Source organism: Carassius carassius, chromosome 27, assembly GCF_963082965.1.
Source record: "Carassius carassius chromosome 27, fCarCar2.1, whole genome shotgun sequence".
Classification (NCBI taxonomy): domain Eukaryota; kingdom Metazoa; phylum Chordata; class Actinopteri; order Cypriniformes; family Cyprinidae; genus Carassius; species Carassius carassius.
This window is the reverse complement of record NC_081781.1, coordinates 862,501-885,000: the sequence shown is the minus strand read 5'-3', so window position 1 is coordinate 885,000 and position 22,500 is coordinate 862,501. Positions and strand designations below refer to the sequence as shown.

At 34.7% G+C, this 22,500-nt stretch overlaps 3 protein-coding genes across 6 annotated transcripts in view; 2 read left to right on the top strand and 1 right to left on the bottom strand.

The window, feature by feature from the left end:
* LOC132106377 (mitotic checkpoint serine/threonine-protein kinase BUB1 beta-like) overlaps positions 1 to 3,604 on the top strand; it is a 3,965-nt gene extending 361 nt beyond the window's left edge. The window contains exons 2-7 of the mRNA XM_059512000.1: positions 431 to 519; positions 1,467 to 1,625; positions 1,707 to 1,843; positions 1,922 to 2,057; positions 2,936 to 3,051; positions 3,455 to 3,604. Of these exons, the coding sequence (XP_059367983.1) occupies positions 460 to 519; positions 1,467 to 1,625; positions 1,707 to 1,843; positions 1,922 to 2,057; positions 2,936 to 3,051; positions 3,455 to 3,569 (723 nt within the window). The 5' untranslated portion in view covers positions 431 to 459 and the 3' untranslated portion in view covers positions 3,570 to 3,604. The remainder of the gene's footprint in view (positions 1 to 430; positions 520 to 1,466; positions 1,626 to 1,706; positions 1,844 to 1,921; positions 2,058 to 2,935; positions 3,052 to 3,454) is intronic.
* Positions 2,335 to 22,500, bottom strand: part of ppp2r5cb (protein phosphatase 2, regulatory subunit B', gamma b) — a 170,353-nt gene continuing 150,187 nt past the window's right edge. For both annotated transcript variants that reach the window (XM_059511998.1, XM_059511999.1), the window contains one exon: positions 2,335 to 2,350. The gene's annotated coding sequence lies outside the window, so the exon portion shown is untranslated. The remainder of the gene's footprint in view (positions 2,351 to 22,500) is intronic.
* The window catches only part of pak6b (p21 protein (Cdc42/Rac)-activated kinase 6b), a 29,897-nt gene continuing 14,786 nt past the window's right edge, over positions 7,390 to 22,500 (top strand). Inside the window, exons 1-6 of one of the 3 annotated variants that reach the window (XM_059511996.1) lie at positions 7,470 to 7,484; positions 7,560 to 7,648; positions 8,837 to 8,902; positions 10,259 to 10,319; positions 18,230 to 18,446; positions 20,630 to 21,181. In XM_059511996.1, coding sequence (XP_059367979.1) covers positions 18,234 to 18,446; positions 20,630 to 21,181 — 765 coding nt within the window. In that variant the 5' untranslated portion in view covers positions 7,470 to 7,484; positions 7,560 to 7,648; positions 8,837 to 8,902; positions 10,259 to 10,319; positions 18,230 to 18,233. Of the gene's footprint in view, positions 7,485 to 7,559; positions 7,649 to 8,836; positions 8,903 to 10,258; positions 10,320 to 18,229; positions 18,447 to 20,629; positions 21,182 to 22,500 lie in introns of all 3 variants that reach the window. The other 2 variants (XM_059511997.1, XM_059511995.1) reach the window with 2 other exon arrangements.

The window sequence follows — 22,500 nt, the reverse complement described above, 5'->3', positions numbered from 1 at the left end:
ATCATGCTCAAATGAGTTAACGATGTTTCTGACGAGTGAACAATGGAGATCTGTGTTTTGTCCGTCAATAGAACGGACAAAATCGGAGACAGAAAATGTATAATTTTCATCATTTTACAAGTTATAAAGTTTATTGTAGATATATGGGCACTCAGTTTAACACACAGGTATATTTGTAGCAATAGACAACAATACATTGTATGAGTCAAAATGATACATTTCTCTTTTATGCCAAAAATCATTAGGATATTAAGTAAAGATCATGTTCCATCAAGATGTTTAGTAAATCTCCTACCGTAAATATATCACAACTTAATTTTTTATTAGTAATCTGCATTGCTAAGAGCTTCATCTCAATAACTTCTAGCAGCGCAGTGGGAGGGAAGCGCTGCTCTAATGATGTTTAACAGTGTGTTCTACACTCTTCCAGATGGAGAGGTGTTGGTTTACTGCGGTAAGATGGAGACGCTGAAGGACTTCACTCTGTACTGCTCAGACTCCTCTGCTGTCTTACTGAAGGTGATCACTTTAAGGGCCCTAGATAGTGCTCCTCTTTTACGGTCTAGTCTAGTCCACCTAATTAAATGTGAACAGTGTGTCTTCATCAGGTGTACAGTTTGAACTCTAATCCTTCAGCATTTGGAGCATGTGAAAGTACATTACTGTAAAATGTAACCCTAACCCTAATAATTACTTAGTATTATAGATTTACCAGTATCAGTTTAGTATTATTTATACACTTTTATAATATTTATCAATATTTGGATTTTTCATATATATATTTTTTTTTTAATTAAAAATGAAATCATTTTAATGTGCTTTGTCATTTTTATAATATTATATAATATATCGTATTTAGTTGTAATTGCAACTTTAACTTTTATTGGCGTTGTAGTAATTTTAGTACTTAAGTTATTTAAGCAACATTTATTATTTTTTTATATTATTTATTTGTATCATTTATTTTACATTTTCATTTAGTTTCAATCACCCCAAAAATGAAGAAGTGTTTTTTTGTTTTTGTTTGTTTGTTTCACATAACAATATTGATCATTACAATTTACTCTGTATTTATGCTCTATATATTTTTTTTTTATATTCTTTTTTTTTTTTTACTTCTTTATGATTTACTATAATAAATAAATGTACTCTTACTGTACATTTATTTACTTTAGTTTGTTTTATTTTATTTTCCTCTTTTGTATTCATGCTTCATTTATATATTTTCACTTTTCTTATTTACTGTCATAATGCTCTATTTATTTTAGATTTTATACATGCACTTCTATTTATTTTCCTAAATTTGTTCTGTTCTATAAGTATGTTTTGCTCTAATTTTTCACCCTTTATGTGGATTTTCATTTCTTTGATACGTAATTATATATATATATATATATATATATATATATAAATGTGTGTTTTTTTCTTTCCTGATTTATTAATCTCTGTATGTGTATGATGTACAGGTGGATGGGTCCGGAGTGCCGTGGGACTTCTTCATCAGCTCTCAGCTCCGGTCTCGACGGTGTGGTGATGAAGCGGACGCTGATGTCCAGATCTGCTGTCATGTGTTTGAGGACGGCTGCTTGACTCTCTGGAGGATTCCTCACGGAGACACGCTTCAGGTTCGGCTCGCTCGGACTCTCCTGATCCTCTGCATGTGTGTGTCCTCACACCGTCTTCTGTCTTCATCTCTCCTTGTGTAGGATCTCCTGACCGAGCCCAGAGCTGGAGCCGATGTTTCTCTGCTGGTCGTCCTGCTGCTGGAGCTGGTGAAACGGTTTCATTTCTGTCGAGTGGTTCACGGAGGCCTGAAGCCAGACTCGCTGTACTTTTACCTGAGGTAGGTGAATAAAGCACATGCACACGCAGGATTGTGCTGCTGGTTTCTAACCTGATCTTCCTGTGTTTGTGTCTGCAGCGGCATCACAGCACTCGATTTCTCAAGCTCGGTGGATCTGCAGCTCCAGACTGACGTCACAACAGCACAAGATCTTCCTTCGGCTCAGAAATACATACAGCAGGGTCTGCTGTCGCCTTCTGCGTCGCCCTATCAGGTGCATGCATCCCCCGTTTCTTCCCTTACACAATGCACATTAAATGCAGTGTCTACTTTTAAGGTTTCAAATATGTTTTTGGAGGACAAAATGTTTGGATTTGGTTGCAATAGTCATTTAATGTAACACAACATTTACATAAAAAGTCGAACGACGTTCATATTCTGATGTGTACCTATTGAAATATATAAAAGAATAAGAGAGCATGTTAAATTTTATTGTTTTAAATGAGGCGAATAAATAAAATCATGAAAAATTACAACTAATTAGTATTTGAAGGGAAAGTAATTAGTCTTTTTTTGTCATAGATTTTTGTTGTAAATATTGTAAATATGTAAGACTATTAACTAATGTTAACAAGCACACATTTTGATTTTAATAATTAGTATATGTTGGATTTAAAATGAACTAAGATAATATAATTATTAACTGTAATTTTATCTTTAAATATTTTGTTTTTATTACTGTATTTATGTATTTTTATTTGTTTGATTTGTATTTATTACAGTTTTTATATATTTTTTATTACACTTAAATATTTACATTTTTAATTTATTCATGTTTGTATAAATTTATATTATTTTTTTTATGTTTGTGTGTGTATTTATTTTAATTTTGACACATTTATATTTGTTTTTATTTATGGCGTTTAATTTTTTTTTTTTTGTTTAGCTTTATTTGTATCTATTTTCTTTTCATTTTTTTAATGATTTATTTTTATATTCAGTCTCAGTATTTCATGCTGAATATTCAATTTAAATAATTGAAATGCATTGTGAACCCTGCCTCAAGGGTGCAGTAGAGAGTAATCTTAAGAAAATCATCAAATGCATGGAAAATCATGATTTTGGCGCTTCATATCTGTGTTTTTGCGACAGGTGGATCTGATCGGTGTTGGAGAAGTCGTGCACATGTTGCTGTTTAATCGCCCGATGACCGTGAAGCAGGAAAACTCGGCCTGGACTTTAGATGAAGGATCTGGATCTCAGCACAGGTACAAACAGCAGCTGATATCATTATACAGAAATCAACACAGAATTGTGTATTTTTTTCAAATAACATTTTCATGAGAATAAACCACTTTTAGTGTGATAATTCTACCTTTTTTTTTTTTTTTTTAGTGTGCGGACCTTTTATAATATTTGGTGCTGTCTTTAGTTTATGCAAATTGTCACAATTTTTTTAATTTAGTAATGTGGATTTTGGGACAAATGCATTTTAATTTTTTTTTTCAAATAGTTTTAAAATAAAAACAACAGTAATAGATGTTATAAATGTATCTTGTGCATCATTATTTCACAATTTGAGGTGATTTTGGGGGTGAGATGTGTCATTGTTGTGAGTTTATCATGTATGCAGGTCAAGTATTTGATCTAATGATGGTCTTGTTTTTCCAGCGTTCCCGTCCAGTCTTTATGGAAAGACTTCTTCCACATGATTTTGAATCCTGGACTAAAGTGTTCAGAGCTGGTTTTGTCTGAGCTCATCAGTATTGTGAAGAACAGCTTATGAAGATATTGTCATGTGTAAAATAATAACAGCAGCAGTGCATAATGTTTTACATTGCTTTTTATACACATTTAATAAACTATTTCTGCAATGTAATCTTGTTTTTTTTTTTTTATTAATAATAGAAATGAAGAAAATCTCAATTTAATCTCATTAAATTTACAGTCATCTAATAGATGATAGTTATTAATGATTTGAGAGGATGTTGCATGTAATAATTAAAGTGTGACACTATACAATAACGACTGTTTTTGATTATTTTTTTTTTTATGCTACTTAATGCATAATTAAAATAGTAAACATACTTTAAAATAAATTTATTTTTATAAAGAAAATAGTCAAATGTTATTAAAGAAATAATTTAAACTTAATTCAAATAAACATAGAATAATACAAACAGTAACAAAAAATAATAATTTGTAAAAATTGTATATGTAAAAGATAAAAAATGATGGTGTCATGAAATCTAAGTTTTTATTCTTTCACTTGTTTTTATTTAATTATTATAAATTATCTGACCTCTTTGAATCTCTATTATTTAATTAATGTTGCTTTGGAAACCTGAAAATCTAAATACTAATCATCCTAATACAACACATTCAGCTATTTGACAATTAATTGCATGAATCGCCCTTAAAGCAGTAATTATTAAATTTTCATGATTGCACTTCACAACAACAGCTTGTTAATTAACATGAATTAAATCTAAAAATAGCAGTGAGGATCATGTGCTATAAAATACAACAGTTCATTGTTAGTGCATGTCTTTTAAATATTATATCCTGGTTCAATTATTTATTTTAATAATGGATTAGTAAATTTCATTGTTAGCTTGTGTAGTTAACAAAAGGAACCTTACTGTAAAGTGTTACCTTTTTTTAATGCATTTACAATAAAATGAGTTTAAAATAATCTTAAACGGCACCAACAAAAAATGCACCAAAGATTGTGTCGAGCAGCTTGTGTATTTTAATCCAGAACTAGTGTTACTAGTTACTAATTTTTTCTAACCTATGCATGAAACCATTTGGACTTAAACATTGTTATTTTACAAAACAGTCATAACTTTCAAATATTTGTGAGCCAAAACTATGTTGTATCTAATCAGCAGCCTCTCATTATTATTATTATTATTATTATTATTATTAATATTGGGCAAATGTGAATTCTTTTTTTATGTTCAAGCTTTGAATATTAACCCGTTATAACTGTGTTTACCCCTTTTTATATCAATAGAAAATGTTTGAAATGTAAAATTATACACGAGTTACACCAACAATAGATAATAATGCAAATACAAAACTTAGAATAATATGAAAACAGCCAGTAGTACCTCATTGGATTTAATGCAATTTAATTAAATCTCTCAAAAAACAGCCCAAATTTCTGAAATCTAGCCTACATATTTATTTCTAACAAAAGAAACGTAACGACTAACCCGGACAGTTTTGAAGAAAACGATTCCATTTTCCAGTTTCAGATAAAAAATAAAATAGAAAAGATCACTATTTTCATGCAGCTGCCACTATCTTCTGCCATAGTGGCAGAAGTGTGTGAGTTATGCAGAGAAGTCTAAATGTATTTTACAAGAGCTTTTTTGACACTAATATAACTCGTATATAAAAAGTACCTAACTGGACTTCATTCACACCCGGGTCAAAATAATCTAAACATGAATGTTTCTCAAAACAAAAGAAGAAGAGTAGTAGGAGATCTCTGACTCATGTGTGTTGGTCTGGAGCGTGTCTCTGCAGATCTTCCACACGTCTGAGGCGTGGCACACATTCTTCAGCGCTCCACAAATGTTCCACGCTGCTGTTCTTCTTCCTCTTTTCATGTTCTGGAAGTTGTTTTAGGGGTCTGGAGTCCATGAAATAAACCCAACGCTCTCCTGTCCGTTCATTTATTGAGGTTTAAACAGTAAAAATCTAAGTTTATAAATTTGCAACAGCCGTTTAGTTCGGATACTGATGGTGGAAAGTGCTTTGATCTCATGTTTGGTTTCACGTTTATCTCTCCATCATCATCTGATTGCATTGCATTATATGTTTGGATCATTTAAATCTCATCTTAAGACACATTTTTGGAGATATAGAGTGACGACTCATATTTAAATCGTTTGATGGAAGTATCTTCTCTACGGATATAAAGCTCTCATTGAATTGCATTACAAGCATCAAAATGCTTGATAAAAAAATGCAAAATAAAATCAGCATCTGCACCAAATTGCGAAAAAAAAAAAAAAAGCTGTAATTTCCTGCATATTTTCACTAATTAGATTATGTAAGTCATAAAAGACTGATGGATCAAATATGACAGTCGGGAACAAATAGTTTCAATGCACTTTTCTATCAATTAATACTTCTCTTTTTTTCTGACTATGGTTTCATGTCAGGGTCCTTGTAACACACTGTTTTAAATCATTAGCTGTTATTTTGTACATGCAGGACTCATTTACAGTAAATATTCTGTTCTTATCATGCGCTTTTCTGGAAAACTCAGTCAGTTGTGTAAATATTTGTATAATGTCTTTACTTGTCCATTTGAACAACCATGTGACTGTACATCATCTCTTATAAGAACCCCACATTATATGAAATCCCAAATAAGTAGAAAGATTATCTGTTTTCTTTGGCTAGAAGTTGTTGTATGCATTAGCACAGTCAGTACAATTTAGTCTAATGTAAAAAAAACAATAAAAAAAAAGAAAATAGCTCTTGCATTTTTCAAAACATTTGGTCATAATATAATAAGAGATTTACAAGCATTTTTTTCAAAGACTGGAGTGAATATTGTCAAAACTGTTTTCACTCATAATCTGAGGTACATCGGCTCAGTTCAGTGAAGCCTATGATTAACCAGTTCCCCAAAGAAAAACAAAATCAGTGCTAAATGAAAAAATACAAGTTGACAAAAAGATTGAATCCAAAATATGGGAACAATATTCCATAACGAGATTTACAAACTAGTTTTTGTAGGCGGGTCATTTTTGACCCGGACCACCACAAAGCGTAAGAAGGTGTGGGAAACATCCCAGAAATGAACAAAATAAAAAATTCTTATTGATCTCATTAAGTCTATTAACATATTGTCAAAATTATTCATAAATAATGCTTTGTTTACTCAAAAACTGAGGTGCGCGGGCTTAAATCAGTGAGGCCTATAATTAACCAGTTCTAAAAAAATGCAACAATTGAAAGAAAACAACTTGACAAAAAGATTGCATGAAATAAAAAAAATAAAAAAGTACTACATTTTTTGGGTTAGTTATTCCATGTGTGAGTAAAGATTCCAATGTCATAGAATTAACTCATATTTTCATTTTACAAAAAAACTGAATTCAAGATTTGGTGATAATATCACAAAATGGGAGATTTACAAATCATTTTTAAAAGGCTGGTGATTTTTTTGTTTTTTATTTTTTGGAGCTGGCTGATCATATGTCTTCGTTTATATCAGTTTTTGAGTGAATACTGTCAAAATTATTTGTGTTAGTTGTTATACGTACCATGTGTGATTTAAGATACTAGGCTTCCAATGTCATAGCATTAACTAATGTTTTCATTTTTCAAAAAGACTGAATCCAAGATTTGGTGATAATATCACATAACGAGAGATTTACATGCCATTTTTGGCCAGAAACACCAAATCAGGTGAAGGACCCCCAGCACAGCAGGCGTCTGATGGAGATCTGGTTTATGGAAGTGACTGAAGCCTTGTGTGTCGACTCTGGCCACTTTAACGCCCTGCAGCACACTAGAAGTCTGTAATGTGAGTGAGTCAGCGTGGATAGAGACGCTCCCAAACCCTCAGAACATGCAGCAGCACGCAGATCTACATGTTCGAGTGTGTGTGTGTGTGTGTGTGTGTGTGAGAGAGAGAGAGAGAGACCTTCATGAGTGCTGCTGCGATCCTCAGGTAGGACCGAAATCCTCTCTTTCTGTCTTTATCGTCTCACTCTTGCTTTTCTAAGAGAAGCTTCTGGTTCTGAAGGGTGCTGGTGTTTGTTTTGGGGACTAAAGATAGGAAAGGTGAAGGATTGAGGAGGCGAGCTCTTGGAGAACATGTGGTTTTAGACAGAGGTGAGCGCCTTTGTCCTCATCTTTCCGGTTCTCTGGGGCCCGAGTGTAAAAGTGCTTCAGTTTCTCGTTCTGCTGCCAGAGTCAGACATGAAACTCGTCTGGGTCATGTTTCACCACAAAAGATCACTGTATAGATGACTTTAAAGGACATGAAACATGTTTAAGACCGTCAAGAGTTTTCCTGACCAGATTTTCATGTCAGTTAAGCTCACAACTCAGAAAAACAGTGATTTTTTAGTTGCATTTCTACAGTGCTCTTTTAGTTTCATTGATATACCGTTATAGATTTTGAATTTGTTTTCATTTTCGTACTTTCTGTTTTCATTTAAAGTTATAGTTATTTTGTTGTTGGTGTTGCTGTTTTGTCATTTTCTTTTTATGTCTTTGTCAGTTTCTGTTTTTAGTTTATTTTAGAACATGAAGTAAAATTTTGTTCAAGACTTGTTATGTTTCTATAACTTTCATAATTTTTTTTAAATACAGATTTTTTGTTATTTTTTATTCCAGTTTGAGTTATTTTCTAAAGTAAAATATTTAAGTTTGAGTAATTTTGTTGTGTTTATAACATTTATTATTCTTTAAAATATAGAATTGTATTCATTTTTTATTTCAGTTTTAATTATTTTATGAAGTAAAATTTTTTAACTGTTTTTATAACTTTCATTAGTATTTTCAAAATATAGATTTTTAGTAATTTTTTATTACATTTTTAGTTATTTTAAAGTCAAATTTTGATCATCTTTTTGTAATTTTGTTGTTTTTATAACTTTCATTAGTCTTTTTAAAATACATATTTTTATTCTATTATTCAGCTTTAGTTATTTTATAAAGTAAAATATTGTTAAAGTTTTGGCAAATTTGTTGTGTTATTATTATTACTATTGTAATATAATATTATTATGAATTATTATTATTTGTATTATTTCACTTTTATATTTACTTATTGTTGTGCTTAAATTAAAATAAAATTAGACTTTTTTATTTGTACTTTCAGCTAACGTTTATTTTATTTCAAGTAACAATAATGATAAATACATTTTACATTTTAGTTTTAGTTCATTCTAATTATATTATTTCTTGAGGGAAAACTCAAAAGTAAATCATCCAGTGTCTTGATTAGTCTGCACTAAACTAATGCATAACAGTGCAGGAGTTGTGTAAAGGCTGATCTTTTGCTTGTCTAAACAGATCGTGACATTCCTGGACATGGATTTTCCATGAACTTGGGATTGATGAAGAGGAGAAATGTTTAAGGTGATTTCTAAAGCTTTCTTTAACTTATATTGAATGTAATTCATGCACAGACATAGATTATCATCTCTCTGGAAGCATGCATCTCATATCAGAGTGTTTTCCAGTAGTTCTAGTATTTGTAATTTTACAAAAAAAAAATTTCTTTATTCCCATTTACTTTTTTATTTCTCAAAATTAGGTAAATTAATAAATATTACGCCTGAAAGATTTTGCAAATGTTGCAAATTCAACTAGTCAAGTGACAGCAACAAGAATATTATAGTTATTAAAATATAAAAACATACTTATTTTATTTAAAAAAAAATGTCCTAAAATAACTAAAACTGAAATAAAATTAGAAACAAATATAAAACATTAAAACATAATAATACACGTTTTGTAAAAACATCATGCAATAATAAATATTAAAACTTTAGATAAAATTACAATAAAATATAAAAAATTAAAATGCATTAAAAATCTGAATAAAAACTATAATAATCACTAAATTATACTAAAATAACACGTCATCTTATTACAAAATACCATACCCATTTAATGGGAAATTATAAGAAATACAATCAAAGAACGTCACAGAGATCCCAGTGTTGCGTTGATGTTTTCTGTTTTAATAGAAAATAATCGTTTTCTTGTTCTTGTGTTTGGTGTGTTGTTTGGATGGCTTACAGTTACAAACCCTGTTCATGAAACCCTTAACCAGTTTGGTGAGTGTAAATGAATCTGCAGATGAATTAGATGCAGGGCGTTTCTGCAGATAATGTGACACATACAACATCTGCATGTGTTTGTGAGTTAAACTTGAGTTTATCAGCTGCAGAGGACAAGGGTCTCCATCAGAGACATTATATCTCAAAGCGTGCACATCGTTAAGTGTCAAACACTGGGAAATAAGACAGCATTACCAAAGAACATATTATACACTGAACACTGTTAGACACTTGACTGTTCAGACACAACAAACTAAACATATTTCACTTCTGAACTTTGTCCTAAAGGATATGACTTGGTAAATAACACTGAGTCAATAATGTTTAACCTGACCTGTTTAATGTGGAGTATTGACATGCATTTTGGCTTAATAAATGGCATGCAATAGTTGCATGAATATCTGCACACCCCTAAAGTCAGGTTTTCATGGGTTAACAAGCCTTCGCTATTCTAACTAGTGCTTTTGTTGCTTGTGGGCGCTGGCTTCTGATCCATCCTGGCACGTTGAGATGTAGGTCATGAATGCTCTCATGTCACGACGTGCCGCAGGAAGAGTTTCTTCACCATCTCCACATCATCAACTTATGTACACGCTTGTGTGTGTCCCTTCACGTCCTCGCTCATATACTGTGTTTCTGTGCTGATCAGGGTCTGCTGAGAGATGATGTGAACGAGCTGAACTGAAGGGAAATCAAACACAAATCCACAGGTAAGAGCCTCATGCAGGCTTTACGTTTACATGTTAGTTTATTTGATGCATTCTAAACACAATGGAATGTTGAGGTCAAAAATGTCTGAATCTGCAAAATGTTGATTATGTCACCAAAATAAAGAGGGATCATGCAAAATGCATGTTATTGTTTATTTAGTACTTACTTGATTAAGATGTTTCCCATAAAAGACTGTTTACATACAATTCACAAGAGAAATTAATAGTTGGATTTATAATAATGGCCCCGTTCAAAAGTTTTCACGCCCCTTGATTCTTAACAGTGTTGTTAGCTGAATGATCCACAGCTGTGGTTTTTTATTTTGTGATGGTTGTTTATGAGTCCCTTGTCTATCCTGAACAGATAAACTGTCTGCTGTTCTTCAGAAAAACCCTTCAGCTCCCATAGATTATTTGGTTTTCCAGCATTTTTGTGTATTTGAACCCTTTCCAAAAATGACTGTATGATTTTGAGATGCATTTTTTCACTCTGAGGACCACTGAGGGAATCATATACAACTGTTACAAAAGGTTCAAACACTCTCTGATGCTCCGGAAGGAGAAACCATGCATTAAGAACCGGGGCGTGAAAACTTTTGAACAAAATGGAGATGTGTACATTTTTCTTGTTTTGCCTACATATCTTTTTTTTTTTTCATTTAGTACTGCCCTTCAGAGGCTTTAGAAGACCACTGCATGTTTCCCAGAAGACAAACTAAGTGAAATTTACCCTGATATTTACATTCAAAAAGTTTTAATGCATGGTTTTATCTTCTGTAGCAGTTGTACTCAGAGTGAAACGATAGATCTCAAAATCATACAGTCATTGCTGGAAAGGGTTGTTCAAATACTCAGAGATGCTGATAGATGAAGGATTTTTCTGTGCACTAACCCTATGTTAAATATTTTATACAGGTCAGTACTGAATAAACAATAATGTTTAGTATGATCTTTCTTATTTTGGTAAAATAATGAACATTTTGCAGATTCTGAAAAGGGGATGTAAACCTTTAACCTCAGCTGTATATATAAACAGTATATATATTTGTAAAAATCTGTCATTAAAAGATTGAGTAGATGTGGCACATATGTATCTCAGGTGTATTGTGAATTTTTATAAATATGTATCCAGGTTATTTATCACGTTACTACCAGTGTGTAATTATTATATATTTTTAAAAATTAATTTATTTTGTTATATTATCATTAACTAAAACTAAAACCATATAAAAACATTTTCATTACTTGAAATAGTTAAATAAATAAAGCTAAATTAACTAAACTAAAAACTATATAGAGAAAAAAAAACACCTAAAAAATATTACAACTTTTAATTTAAACTGAAAACAGAACATATAAAAATAAAATATAATAAAAAATATATTTTTATAAATTATTGTTATTTATATATATATTCTTTTAGGCTAAAACAATATACTTTCTGACAAATTTCAAAAGTTCAAAAACCATTCTCCATCTTTTCTGCTTAACATTATTCCTGATTTTTTTTTTAAAGCTTTTGCAATTCTAGATTTTTATATCCAAAAAAAAAAAATATTTTTTAAATATAAATTTAAAATAAAAACAATTTGCGGAAAAATATTCTTAATCAGTGCAACACACAAACACTTTTTAAAACTTTTTTTATTAAACAAATTAAATTATTCTTCGACATTCAATATTAATATTTGAGGATGGTGCCAGATATATTTTATAATTATTACTTTTTGAGAAAAAAAAACAGACTTTATGCATAAACATAGTAAAACTGGCAGAGTGAAATAAATAGATTTTCATGCATTTTTGGTATGTCTTATCTTATTTGGCTTATTTTCTGCTCTGAAAGCGTTTGAACCCTTTTCTTGAATTATAGAGTCATTATTGTATTAAACACGTCTGCTAATGCAGGTCTGAATCATATAGAAACAGACTCTTTAACCTACATTAAACAAAAGGGACAATTTGACTAAACAAATTACTAACCACAGGTTTTTCTAGAATAACTCTAGACAACTGAAATATGGACAGTGTACTATTTCTGCATAGTAATCAGCTCACAGTGAAACTTATTTGTTTGCAAGAGCCCCGAAGAATCTGCAAGATTTTTATTATTATATATAAAAAAGAGATGCTTTATAAATATGCATGTTATTTTAATTTGATATTTGCATAACAGAAGACAGAGTAATACCTGAAATGGCACACAATAGATCATATTTCACTCCAAAAAATAAAATAAGAGTAAAATATATGCATTATTTGCATCACTTTTTTATGATAATAACAGAAATATCTGATATAGTAGATAGAATTTCCCTGCATGGATTTATTGTATATTATAGTAATACAATTCTATTTTTAACTTTATTGTGTTATTATTAAATATAGGTACTATGTACATTATTGTAGTAAAAATAATATTTAAATTAAATAATTAAATCGAATTAAATATAACAATTGTTTTGTATAAATTTGAAAAACTATCAAAAACAATATATATTTTAGTGCATAGAGTTTCACTGCATAGATATATATTGTATGTTAAATAATTGCTTAAAAATGAGAAATAATATTTTGTGTCGCTTGTATTTGCATAAATTCAGCATGGGTTCATAAATCTGTTCTTGTTTATCTCATGCATCTGGATGGGTGTTGAGGGTCATGAAAGGTCACGAGATTAAATGTTTCAAAGTGCTTGTCTTCATCATCGTTTGATTTAAGCTTTATTTTCAGCAGAAAATCAGAGACAAGAATCTCACAAAATCACTCCAAAATCAAAATTATTTGACATTACTGTTAAAAGTAACTTTTTAAAGAACTTTCTTTAATGTTCCCATTAATGCGCTTTTATGCGTTATGGTCTATACAAACACAAAGTAAAACAGAAAGTAATTTTTAAACACTATTTTGATTAAGTCAGACCAACACAAACTGAATATTGTATATCACAAGGATTTCTGAAATAAATAACAAAACACCTGAATAATATATTCAGAATCAAAAACTAAAGTGGCTTCTGCATCATAAAAGCTGTTGTGTTGAGCCCTTAACAATGTTCCTTTCACAGCTTAAGTATGAAAACTATCAACAATGGACAACATAACACAGAACATTTTGAAATAAATAAATGAAAGCAATCTGAATTATTCAGAATCAATTTCGAGAAACATATATTTACATTTACATTTAATCATTTAGCTGACGCTTTTATCCAAAGCGACTTACAAATGAGAACAACAGAAGCAGTCAGGTCAACAAGAGAACAACAACAGTATACAAGTGCCATGACAAGTCTCAGTTAGTCTAGTACAGAACGCATAGGGAGGGTATTATTATTATTTTTTTTATATATATATAAAATGAAAAGACAAGAAAAGGAAAAGTGCTAGTGTTAGTTGGTTAAGTGCAGGTGAAAAAGATGAGTCTTTAGATGTTTCTTGAAAATGAGTAAAGACTCAGCTGTACAAATTGAGATTGGGAGGTCATTCCACCAGCTGGGCACAGTCCAGGAAAAGCTCCGTGAGAGTGATTTTGAACTTCTTTGGGATGGCACCACAAGGCGTCGATCACTTGCAGAGCGCAAACTTCTGGAGGGCACATAAGATTTGACCAGTGAGTTTAGGTAAGTTGGTGCCGTGCCAGTGGTCGTCTTGTAGGCTAGCATCAGTACCTTGAATTTGATGCTAGCAGCTACTGGTAGCCAGTGTAACCTGATGAGGAGAGGAGTAACTTGAGCTTTTTTTGGCTCATTGAAGACAACCCTCGCTGCTGCATTCTGGATCAGTTGCAGAGGCTTGACAGTACATGCAGGAAGAGCCAGGAGAGCATTACAATAGTCCAGTCTGGAGAGAACAAGAGCTTGGACAAGAAGTTGGGTTGCTTGCTCTGACAGGAAGGGTCTAATCTTCCTAATGTTGTATAAGGCAAACCTGCAGGACCGGGTCATTGTAGCAATGTGGTCTGTGAAGCTTAACTGATGATCCATCACAACTCATAGGTTTCTTGCTGTCCTGGAAGGAGTTATGGTTGACGAACCCAATTGTGTACAGAAGTTGTGATGAAACGATGGGTTAGCTGGAATCACCAGGAGTTGAGCTGAAGGTGGTTGGTCATTCATCCAGCTAGAGATCTCACTCAGACAGGCTGAAATGCAAGCAGCTACCATCGGGTCATCTGGTTGGAATGAGAAGTAGAGTTGGGTGTCATCAGCGTAGCAGTGATAAGAAAAGCCATGCTTCTGAATGACAGATCCTAATAATGTCATGTAGATGGAGAAGAGAAGTGGTCCAAGTACTGAGCCTTGAGGAACCCCAGTAGCAAGTTTTTGTGACTTAGAAACATCACCCCTCCAAGACATGCTGAAGGATCTGTCAGAGAGGTAGGACTTAACCCACAGGAGTGCTGTTCCAGAGATGCCCATCCTGAGGGTGGAAAGGAGAATCTGCTGATTAACAGTGTCAAAAGCAGCAGACAGGTCCAGTAAGATGAGTACCGAGGATTTTGAAGCTGCTCTTGCTAGTCGCAGGGCTTCAGTAACCGAGAGCAGAGCAGTCTCAGTTGAGTGGCCACTTTTGAAGCCAGATTGGTTGCTGTCCAGGAGGTTGTTCTGTACAAGGAACATAGAAAACTGGTTGAACACCGCTCGCTCAAGTGTCTTTGCAATGAATGGAAGAAGGGATACCGGTCTGTAGTTTTCAAGAAGCGCTGGATTTAGAGATGGTTTCTTGAGCAGTGGGCTTACCCGAGCCTGCTTGAATGCTGAGGGAAATGTTCCAGAGTGAAGAGAGGAGTTGATAATGTGAGTAAGTGAAGGTATGACTGAAGAGGAGATCGCTTGAAGGAGGTGAGTGGGGATCGGATCAAGTGGACAAGTAGTAGGATGATTGGACAGGAGAAGTTTGGAGACGTCCATCTCTGAGAGTGGGGTGAAGGAGGAGAAAGAGTGTGCATTGGTCATTGTGAAGTTGTCCTCAGTCTGCGGTGTGGAGAATTGGTCACTGATGGATCTAGTCTTATTTGTGAAGAAAACTGCAAAGTCGTCCGCTGTAAGAGTCGATGGAGGAGGTGGTGGCGGCGGATTAAGAAGAGAAGAGAAAGTCTTGAAGAGTGTCGGAGCATCACAACAGCTGTTAATTTTGTTGTGGTAGTAGGATGTTTTAGCCGTGAAGACATTTGCAGAGATGGAAGAGAGGAGAGACTGATACACACTGAGGTTGGTAGAGTTTCTTGATTTCTGCCATTTACTCTCTGCAGCCCTGAGTTTAGCCTCCATGTTCATGGAGAACCTAGGACAGCCAGGGGGCAGATGGGGCGGTGCGTGCTGGTCTAGACAACAGTGGGCAAAAGTTGTCCAAGCAAGATGTTAAAGTGGAGCAAAGAGTGTCTTTAGCACTGTTCATGTCCAGAGCTGAAAACTGAGAGAGTGAAGGAAGTGAAGATGAAACCACAGAAGATAGGCGAGATGGAGAGAGTGAGCGTAGGTTCCGTCGAAAGGAGACCTGCGTTGGAGTGTGAGGCACTTCAGGAGTAAGTGCTAGGTTAGCAGTAATGAGGAAGTGGTCTGAGGTGTGCAGTGGAGCAACTGAAGAGTTGTCCACGGAGCAACAGCGCGTGTAGATGAGGTCCAGTTGGTTGCCTGATTTGTGAGTCGCTGTAGTAGACACTCGCTTGAGATCAAATGAGGTGAGCAGAGTGTTGAAGTCAGCAGCCTGGGGTTTATCTAGGTGTATGTTGAAGTCACCAAGCAGTATCAGAGGAGTACCACCAGATTCGTGTGCTAGGATAGGACATTCGAACCAGAAAGACACAGCTTACATTTGACTAAAAGGTTTTTGTCTTTATGCTCAACTAAAGTGAAATAATAAGCATATTTCCACTTTGAGAAACTCGTGTTGCTCTCGCCTTGACTCGCCATGACTGCCGCACATACTTGAATAAACGGAAACACGCCCACAGTGCGTCTTCGTGTTTACAGTGGTTGGCGTCCACCAATCCTACAATGCCTCGCTGCTGCAAACAGGTTAGGCTGCACTTCAGTCAAAATTAATTCATTTTTTAAAAAGTAACGGACAATGCACCATACGGTAACGGTAACGGAATTAATTTATTTAAAAAGTAATGTGTACAGTATTAGTTACTGTCAAAAGTAACTACGTTACAGTAACGCGTTACTAATAACGCGGATTGGATTCATATATTACATTATTCTGCAACTTTTTATATTTGTAATTAAATTATTGTTTGTAGTAACTAAATATCACATTTTAATCATGCTGATTTTTGGAGAGAAACTGAAAAGGCACTCTTCGTGTGATATTGATTAACTACATAAAATGATATAAATATATACATTTTCTAACCCCCATATCTTGAATTTTGTGATCATTCACATGCATTCATAAATGCATTTGAATACACCTAATAATGCAGTGAAAGAAGGCACTCAAAATGCGTTCAAATGATTCGCGATCCCGCTCCGAACTCCCAAATTGACTCAAATGATTCGCGATCCCCAAACTGACTCAAATGATTCGCGAACTCGCTTTAAACTCCCGATCTGATTAAAATTATTCATGCTCTGAACTCCCGAACTGACTCAAATGATTCGCGAACCCATTCCGAACTCCCGAACTGATTAAAATGATTCACGCTCCGTACTCCCGAACTGACTCAAATGATTCATGCTCCGAACTCCCAAACTGACTCAAATGATTCGCGAACCCACTTTGAACTCCCAAACTGACTCAAATGATTCGCGAACCCGCTACGAACTCCCGAACTGACTCAAATGATTCATGCTCCGAACTCCCAAACTGACTCAAATGATTCGCGAACCCGCTACGAACTCCCGAACTGACTCAAATGATTCGCAAACCCGCTCCGAACTCTTGAACTGACTCAAATGATTCGCAATTCCCAAACTGACTCAAGTGATTCGCGAACCCGCTAACTCCCAAACTGATTCAAATGATTCACGCTCCCAACTCCCGAACTGACTCAAATGATTCACGCTCCGAACTGCCAAACTGACTCAAATGATTCGCGATCCCGCTCCGAACTCCCAAACTGACTCAAATGATTCGCGAACCCGCTTTGAACTCCAGAACTGACTCAAATGATTCATGAAGCCGCTAACTCCCAAACTGATTCAAATGATTCACGCTCCCAACTCCCGAACTGACTCAAATGATTCACGCTCCGAACTGCCAAACTGACTCAAATGATCCGCGGACCCGCTCCGAACTCCCAAACTGACTCAAATGATTCGCGATCCCCAAACTGACTAAAATGATTCGCGAACCCGCTAACTCCCGAACTGATTCAAATGATTCACACTTCCAACTCCCGAACTGACTGCTTTATAATCGTACAAAGTCACTGATATTTAGATCGTTTTATATCTGTATTGAGTTATAAACATCTAACTGATTTACATTACAAATTATTAACGTTATTATTAAGCTTTTATATATTCTATATTCTAGTGATAACATTTTATTTAACATTATTATGTAATTATTATTTATAGTCACTATGTGGATGCATCTCACACAAAACAAGTCTAGATCATATTTCAGTCACATTTTTTTCACACATAATTTTTTTAATGATAAATAAGGGAAAACTATCATACAAAATGATAGTATATACATCATGTGTTCTCTTTCTTTGAACCCCAGCAATATCGATCCACTCTCTAGTCGTTAGTTTCTCAAGGTTCACTAAATGTGCATTTAGACCTGATCTGCGACCGTGTTACAGGAGACTCTCAGTCTCAGGTTTTACTGTGTTTCTGCCCTGCTTCAGGAAAGGGGCGTGTCCTCAGGTGTCTGATTGACAGCTCCGCCTCTCTTCAGTCTTGTATTTTCTCAGAGCTGTGGTGTTGTGATGGGACACACTCTTGTTTCCAGCAGGATGTTCCAGTGGAAGAAGAAGAAGAAGAGGAGGAGGCTGGAGATCTCCACACCGAGGAACTTCGAGCACAGGGTGCACACGTCCTTCGACCCGGTGCAGGACTGTTTCGTGGGTCTGCCGCCTCAATGGCAAAGCCTCATAGACACGCTCCGGAGACCCAAACCTGTGGTGGACCCCTGCAGAATCACACAGGTGCAGCTCAAACCACAGAAGGTAAAGCTGCTTCAGGATACACACATGAACACATGAGGTTTGCATTGGATTTTGTCATGTATTTGTTGAATGCATGCAGTCATGTTATTGCATATATAATGTAGATAAACTATAATATGAATTATACATATATTAATTAATTATTAAAACTAGTAGCATTATTTTTATGACAATTAAGAATATAGTGAATAATAGTTCTACTTTTATTATATAATAAATACTATAATCTATAGATGAATCTAACAAAAACATGTCCAGATTCAAAAAATAAATAAGTAAATAAAAAAAATATATGCATGCATTATTTGAATGGCATTATTATTAAGCTTATTTTTATGAAAATTAGGTAAAATATAAGGAAATTCACTGCATGGGTATAGTGTATATTCTTGTATATTATTATGTAATTATTTTAAAGTCGCTATAGGTGAATCCCATAAAACATTTTCAAATCATATTTCACTTGAATTAAATAAATATTAAAAATTATCTCATTATTTGCGAGACTTAGCCTTATTTTTACCTTTAATTAAAAATATCATGCAAAAAACATATAGTTAATAGTACAGTGCATTGCATTGGACTGCAAATAAATTTGTGTAATGCAATACTGTTTATGGAATTTAATGCATTTATATATGGCATTTATTTTTTTGGCATTATTTGCAAAACTACATAACATTATTTTTCTGGCACACTCCTTGTAGCACTTTCAGTAATTACTTGAGAAACGTCACATTAAGACCAGGCTTTTCCCTGAGAAAGTGTTTCGTGCTCATGTTTGCAGCTCCAGTTGTTTCAGTTAAACAGGTTCTGTAGAGGGAGGTTCGGTTTATATCGAAGCCAAGGTCTTTGTCATATTTCCCCAGGGTACTCACGTATCAGAAACACCATTCAGATGTGTTCATGATGAGTTTCTATCCTCTAATTACAGAGGACAGACAGACCTGCTCAATGCTGCTGTTATATAATGATTTCATCAGCATCATGTTTATTGCTTTCTCTTGACCAGTTCATGCAAAGCTTATTGACATAAAAAAAAAAAAATTATATATATATATGGTATTTTTAAAGAAAATTATATGCAGAACTTTAATAAAATTTTTTTTATATATTTTTATAATTTATCAAAAATATTAGATACTGCAAAGCATTTCACATCATAGATATATTGTATATTACAGTAATACAACTATATTTTTAACATTATTATGTTATTATTGTATAAATAGTCGCTAGGTGAATTTCACAAGAATGTAAAAAAAATAATATGTAAAAAAAAAAGTTTGTTTTTTTTTGCATTATTTTCAAAAGTTATTGCCATTATCTTCATGACGATTAATCCGAAACATCATGCAAAAATTATAATAAATATTAGTTTTTTTCTTTTAAACCATCCTGAGGACAAACATCCGCTAGTTAAATAACTGTATACAGATTTATCAGCTGTCAATCAAACTGTAGCTGTAGCTGCATGAACTGGATTTTTGGTGACTGAGTGATGAAGCACCATCTGAGAGGCACATCGTTGTTCCCGCTGGCTAAAGTTTCTCAGTTTGCCGAGCAGGAATGTGAAGCACACGTTTGTAATTAAAGCTGTCATGCATTGTGTGCATTATATAACTGCATCTGAGTGTGCAACTGATTTATGACAAAACAAAAATTTAAAATGTGTTCACCCTCAGTTCATCCAAGATGTAGATGAGTTTGTGTCTTAATCAGGTTTGGAGAAATGTAGCACTGCATCAGTGTCTCATCAATGGAAGTGAATGGGTGCCGTCAGAATGAGAGCTGATAAAAACATCACAATAATCCACAGCACTCCAGTCCATCAGTGAACATCTGGAGAAGACAAAAGATGAAACACATCCAGCATTAAGATGATTTTAACTCAAACACATAGAGTCTATAATCCATAATAACACTTCCTCCAGTGAAAAAGTGTTCTGGTCTGAATCAGGAGAGAAATCTGCACAGATCATGGAGCATTTAAACAGCTCTAAACTAATATGTGAGAGACAACAGCAGATGCACTTTTTCACTGGAGGAACACAGCTGTTTGGACTCTCATTCTGACGGCACCCATTCACTGCAGAGCATTCATTGATGAGACACTGATGCAATGCTACATTTGTGTCAGTGAAGTCAAATATTTTAATGTCATGTTGAATTCTCTCTTCCAGAGGATCGTTCGCGGCAGTTTCATCGGACATGAGGACTACATTTCTGCGGCGATCGCACAGATGAATCGTCTCACTGTTACAAGCTCAAACTCGTTGAGGAGAACAAGCCCATCTTTAAGGAAAAGAGCCCAGTCTCTGGGCCGTCTGGGCGAGGTAGCCGAAGGAGAGACTTACGAATATCAGGAGTTCAATGAGGCCAGTCAGAGGAACAGGAACGGACAGCCGGTGTCAGACTGGAGCTCCAGATCCAGACCGGTCCACAGCGAGAGCGGAAGCCCTCGGCCCGAATCCAAGAACAGCTACACCATGAACGAGTCACGACCCAGAGCCAAGTCCATGTTCCTGGGACAGCCGATTCTGATGCCCCGGGACATTCTGCTCACACCTAGAACTGCTCGTGTAGGGCCTGGTACTGATAAAAGAGATGTAAAACCCAACCAGAGGCCCGTATCGTGTCTCTACAGCACCTACAGCCAAAACAATGGAGTGAGACTGAACTCAGATCAGCACAGAGAAGCACAGAGGAGGCCTCAGTCCACATACAACTTCAAGGTAAGAGAGATATTTTCTAAAACATTTTTTTTAGCATTTCCAGTAGGTTATGTGTGTGTGTGTGTGTGTGTGTGTGTGTGTGTGTGTGTGTGTGTGTGTGTGTGTGTGTGTGTGTGTGTGTGTGTGTGTGTATATATGCTGGTCATATAATTAGAATATAATCAAAAAGTTGATTTATTTCACTAATTCCATTCAAAAAGTGAAACTTGTATATTATATTCATTCATTACACATGGACTGATATATTTCAAATGTTTTTAATTTTTTTTATTTTGATGATTATAAATGACAACTAAGGAAAATCCCAAATTCAGTATCTCAGAAAATTAGAATATTGTGAAAAGGTTCAATATTGAAGACACCTGGTGCCACACTCTAATCAACTAATTAACTCAAAACACCTGCAAAGCCTTTAAATGGTCTCTCAGTCTAGTTCTGTAGGCTACACAATCATGGGGAAGACTGCTGACTTGACAGTTGTCCAAAAGACGACCGTTGACACCTTGCACAAGGAGATCGAGACACAAAAGGTCATTGCAAAAGAGGCTGGCTGTTCACAGAGCTCTGTGTCCAAGCACATTAACAGAGAGGTGAAGGGAAGGAAAAGATGTGGTAGAAAAAGGTGTACAAGGAATAGTGTTAACCGCACCCTGGAGAGGATTGTGAAACAAAACCCATTCAAAAATGTGGGGGACATTCACAAAGAGTGGACTGCAGCTGGAGCCAGTGCTTCAAGAACCACTACACAGAGACGTATGCAAGTCATGGGTTTCATCTGTTGCATTCCTTGTGTCCAGCCACTCTTGAACAACAGACAGTGTCAGAAGCGTCTAAAGACAAAAACGACTATAGACTGCTGCTTAGTGGTCCAAAGTTATGTTCTCTGATGTAGGTACATTTTGCATTTCCTTTGGAAATCAGGGTCCCAGAGTCTGGAGGAAGAGAGGAGAGGCACACAATCCACGTTGCTTGAGGTCCAGTGTAAAGTTTCTACAGTCAGTGATGGTTTGGGGTGCCATGTCATCTGCTGGTGTTGGTCCACTGTGTTTTCTGAGGTCCAAGGTCAACACAGCCGTATACCAGAAGGCCACTATCAGAGCAACCTGGGCTCTCCTAACACCTGAGCAGTGCCACAGACTGATCGACTCCATGCCACGCCGCATTGCTGCAGTAATTAAGGCAAAAGGAGCCCCAACTAAGTATTGAGTGCTGTACATGCTCATACTTTTCAGTTGGCCAAGATTTCTAAAAATCCTTTCTTTGTATTGGTCTTAATTTATATTCTTTTTTTCTTAGATACTGAATTTGGGATTTTTCTT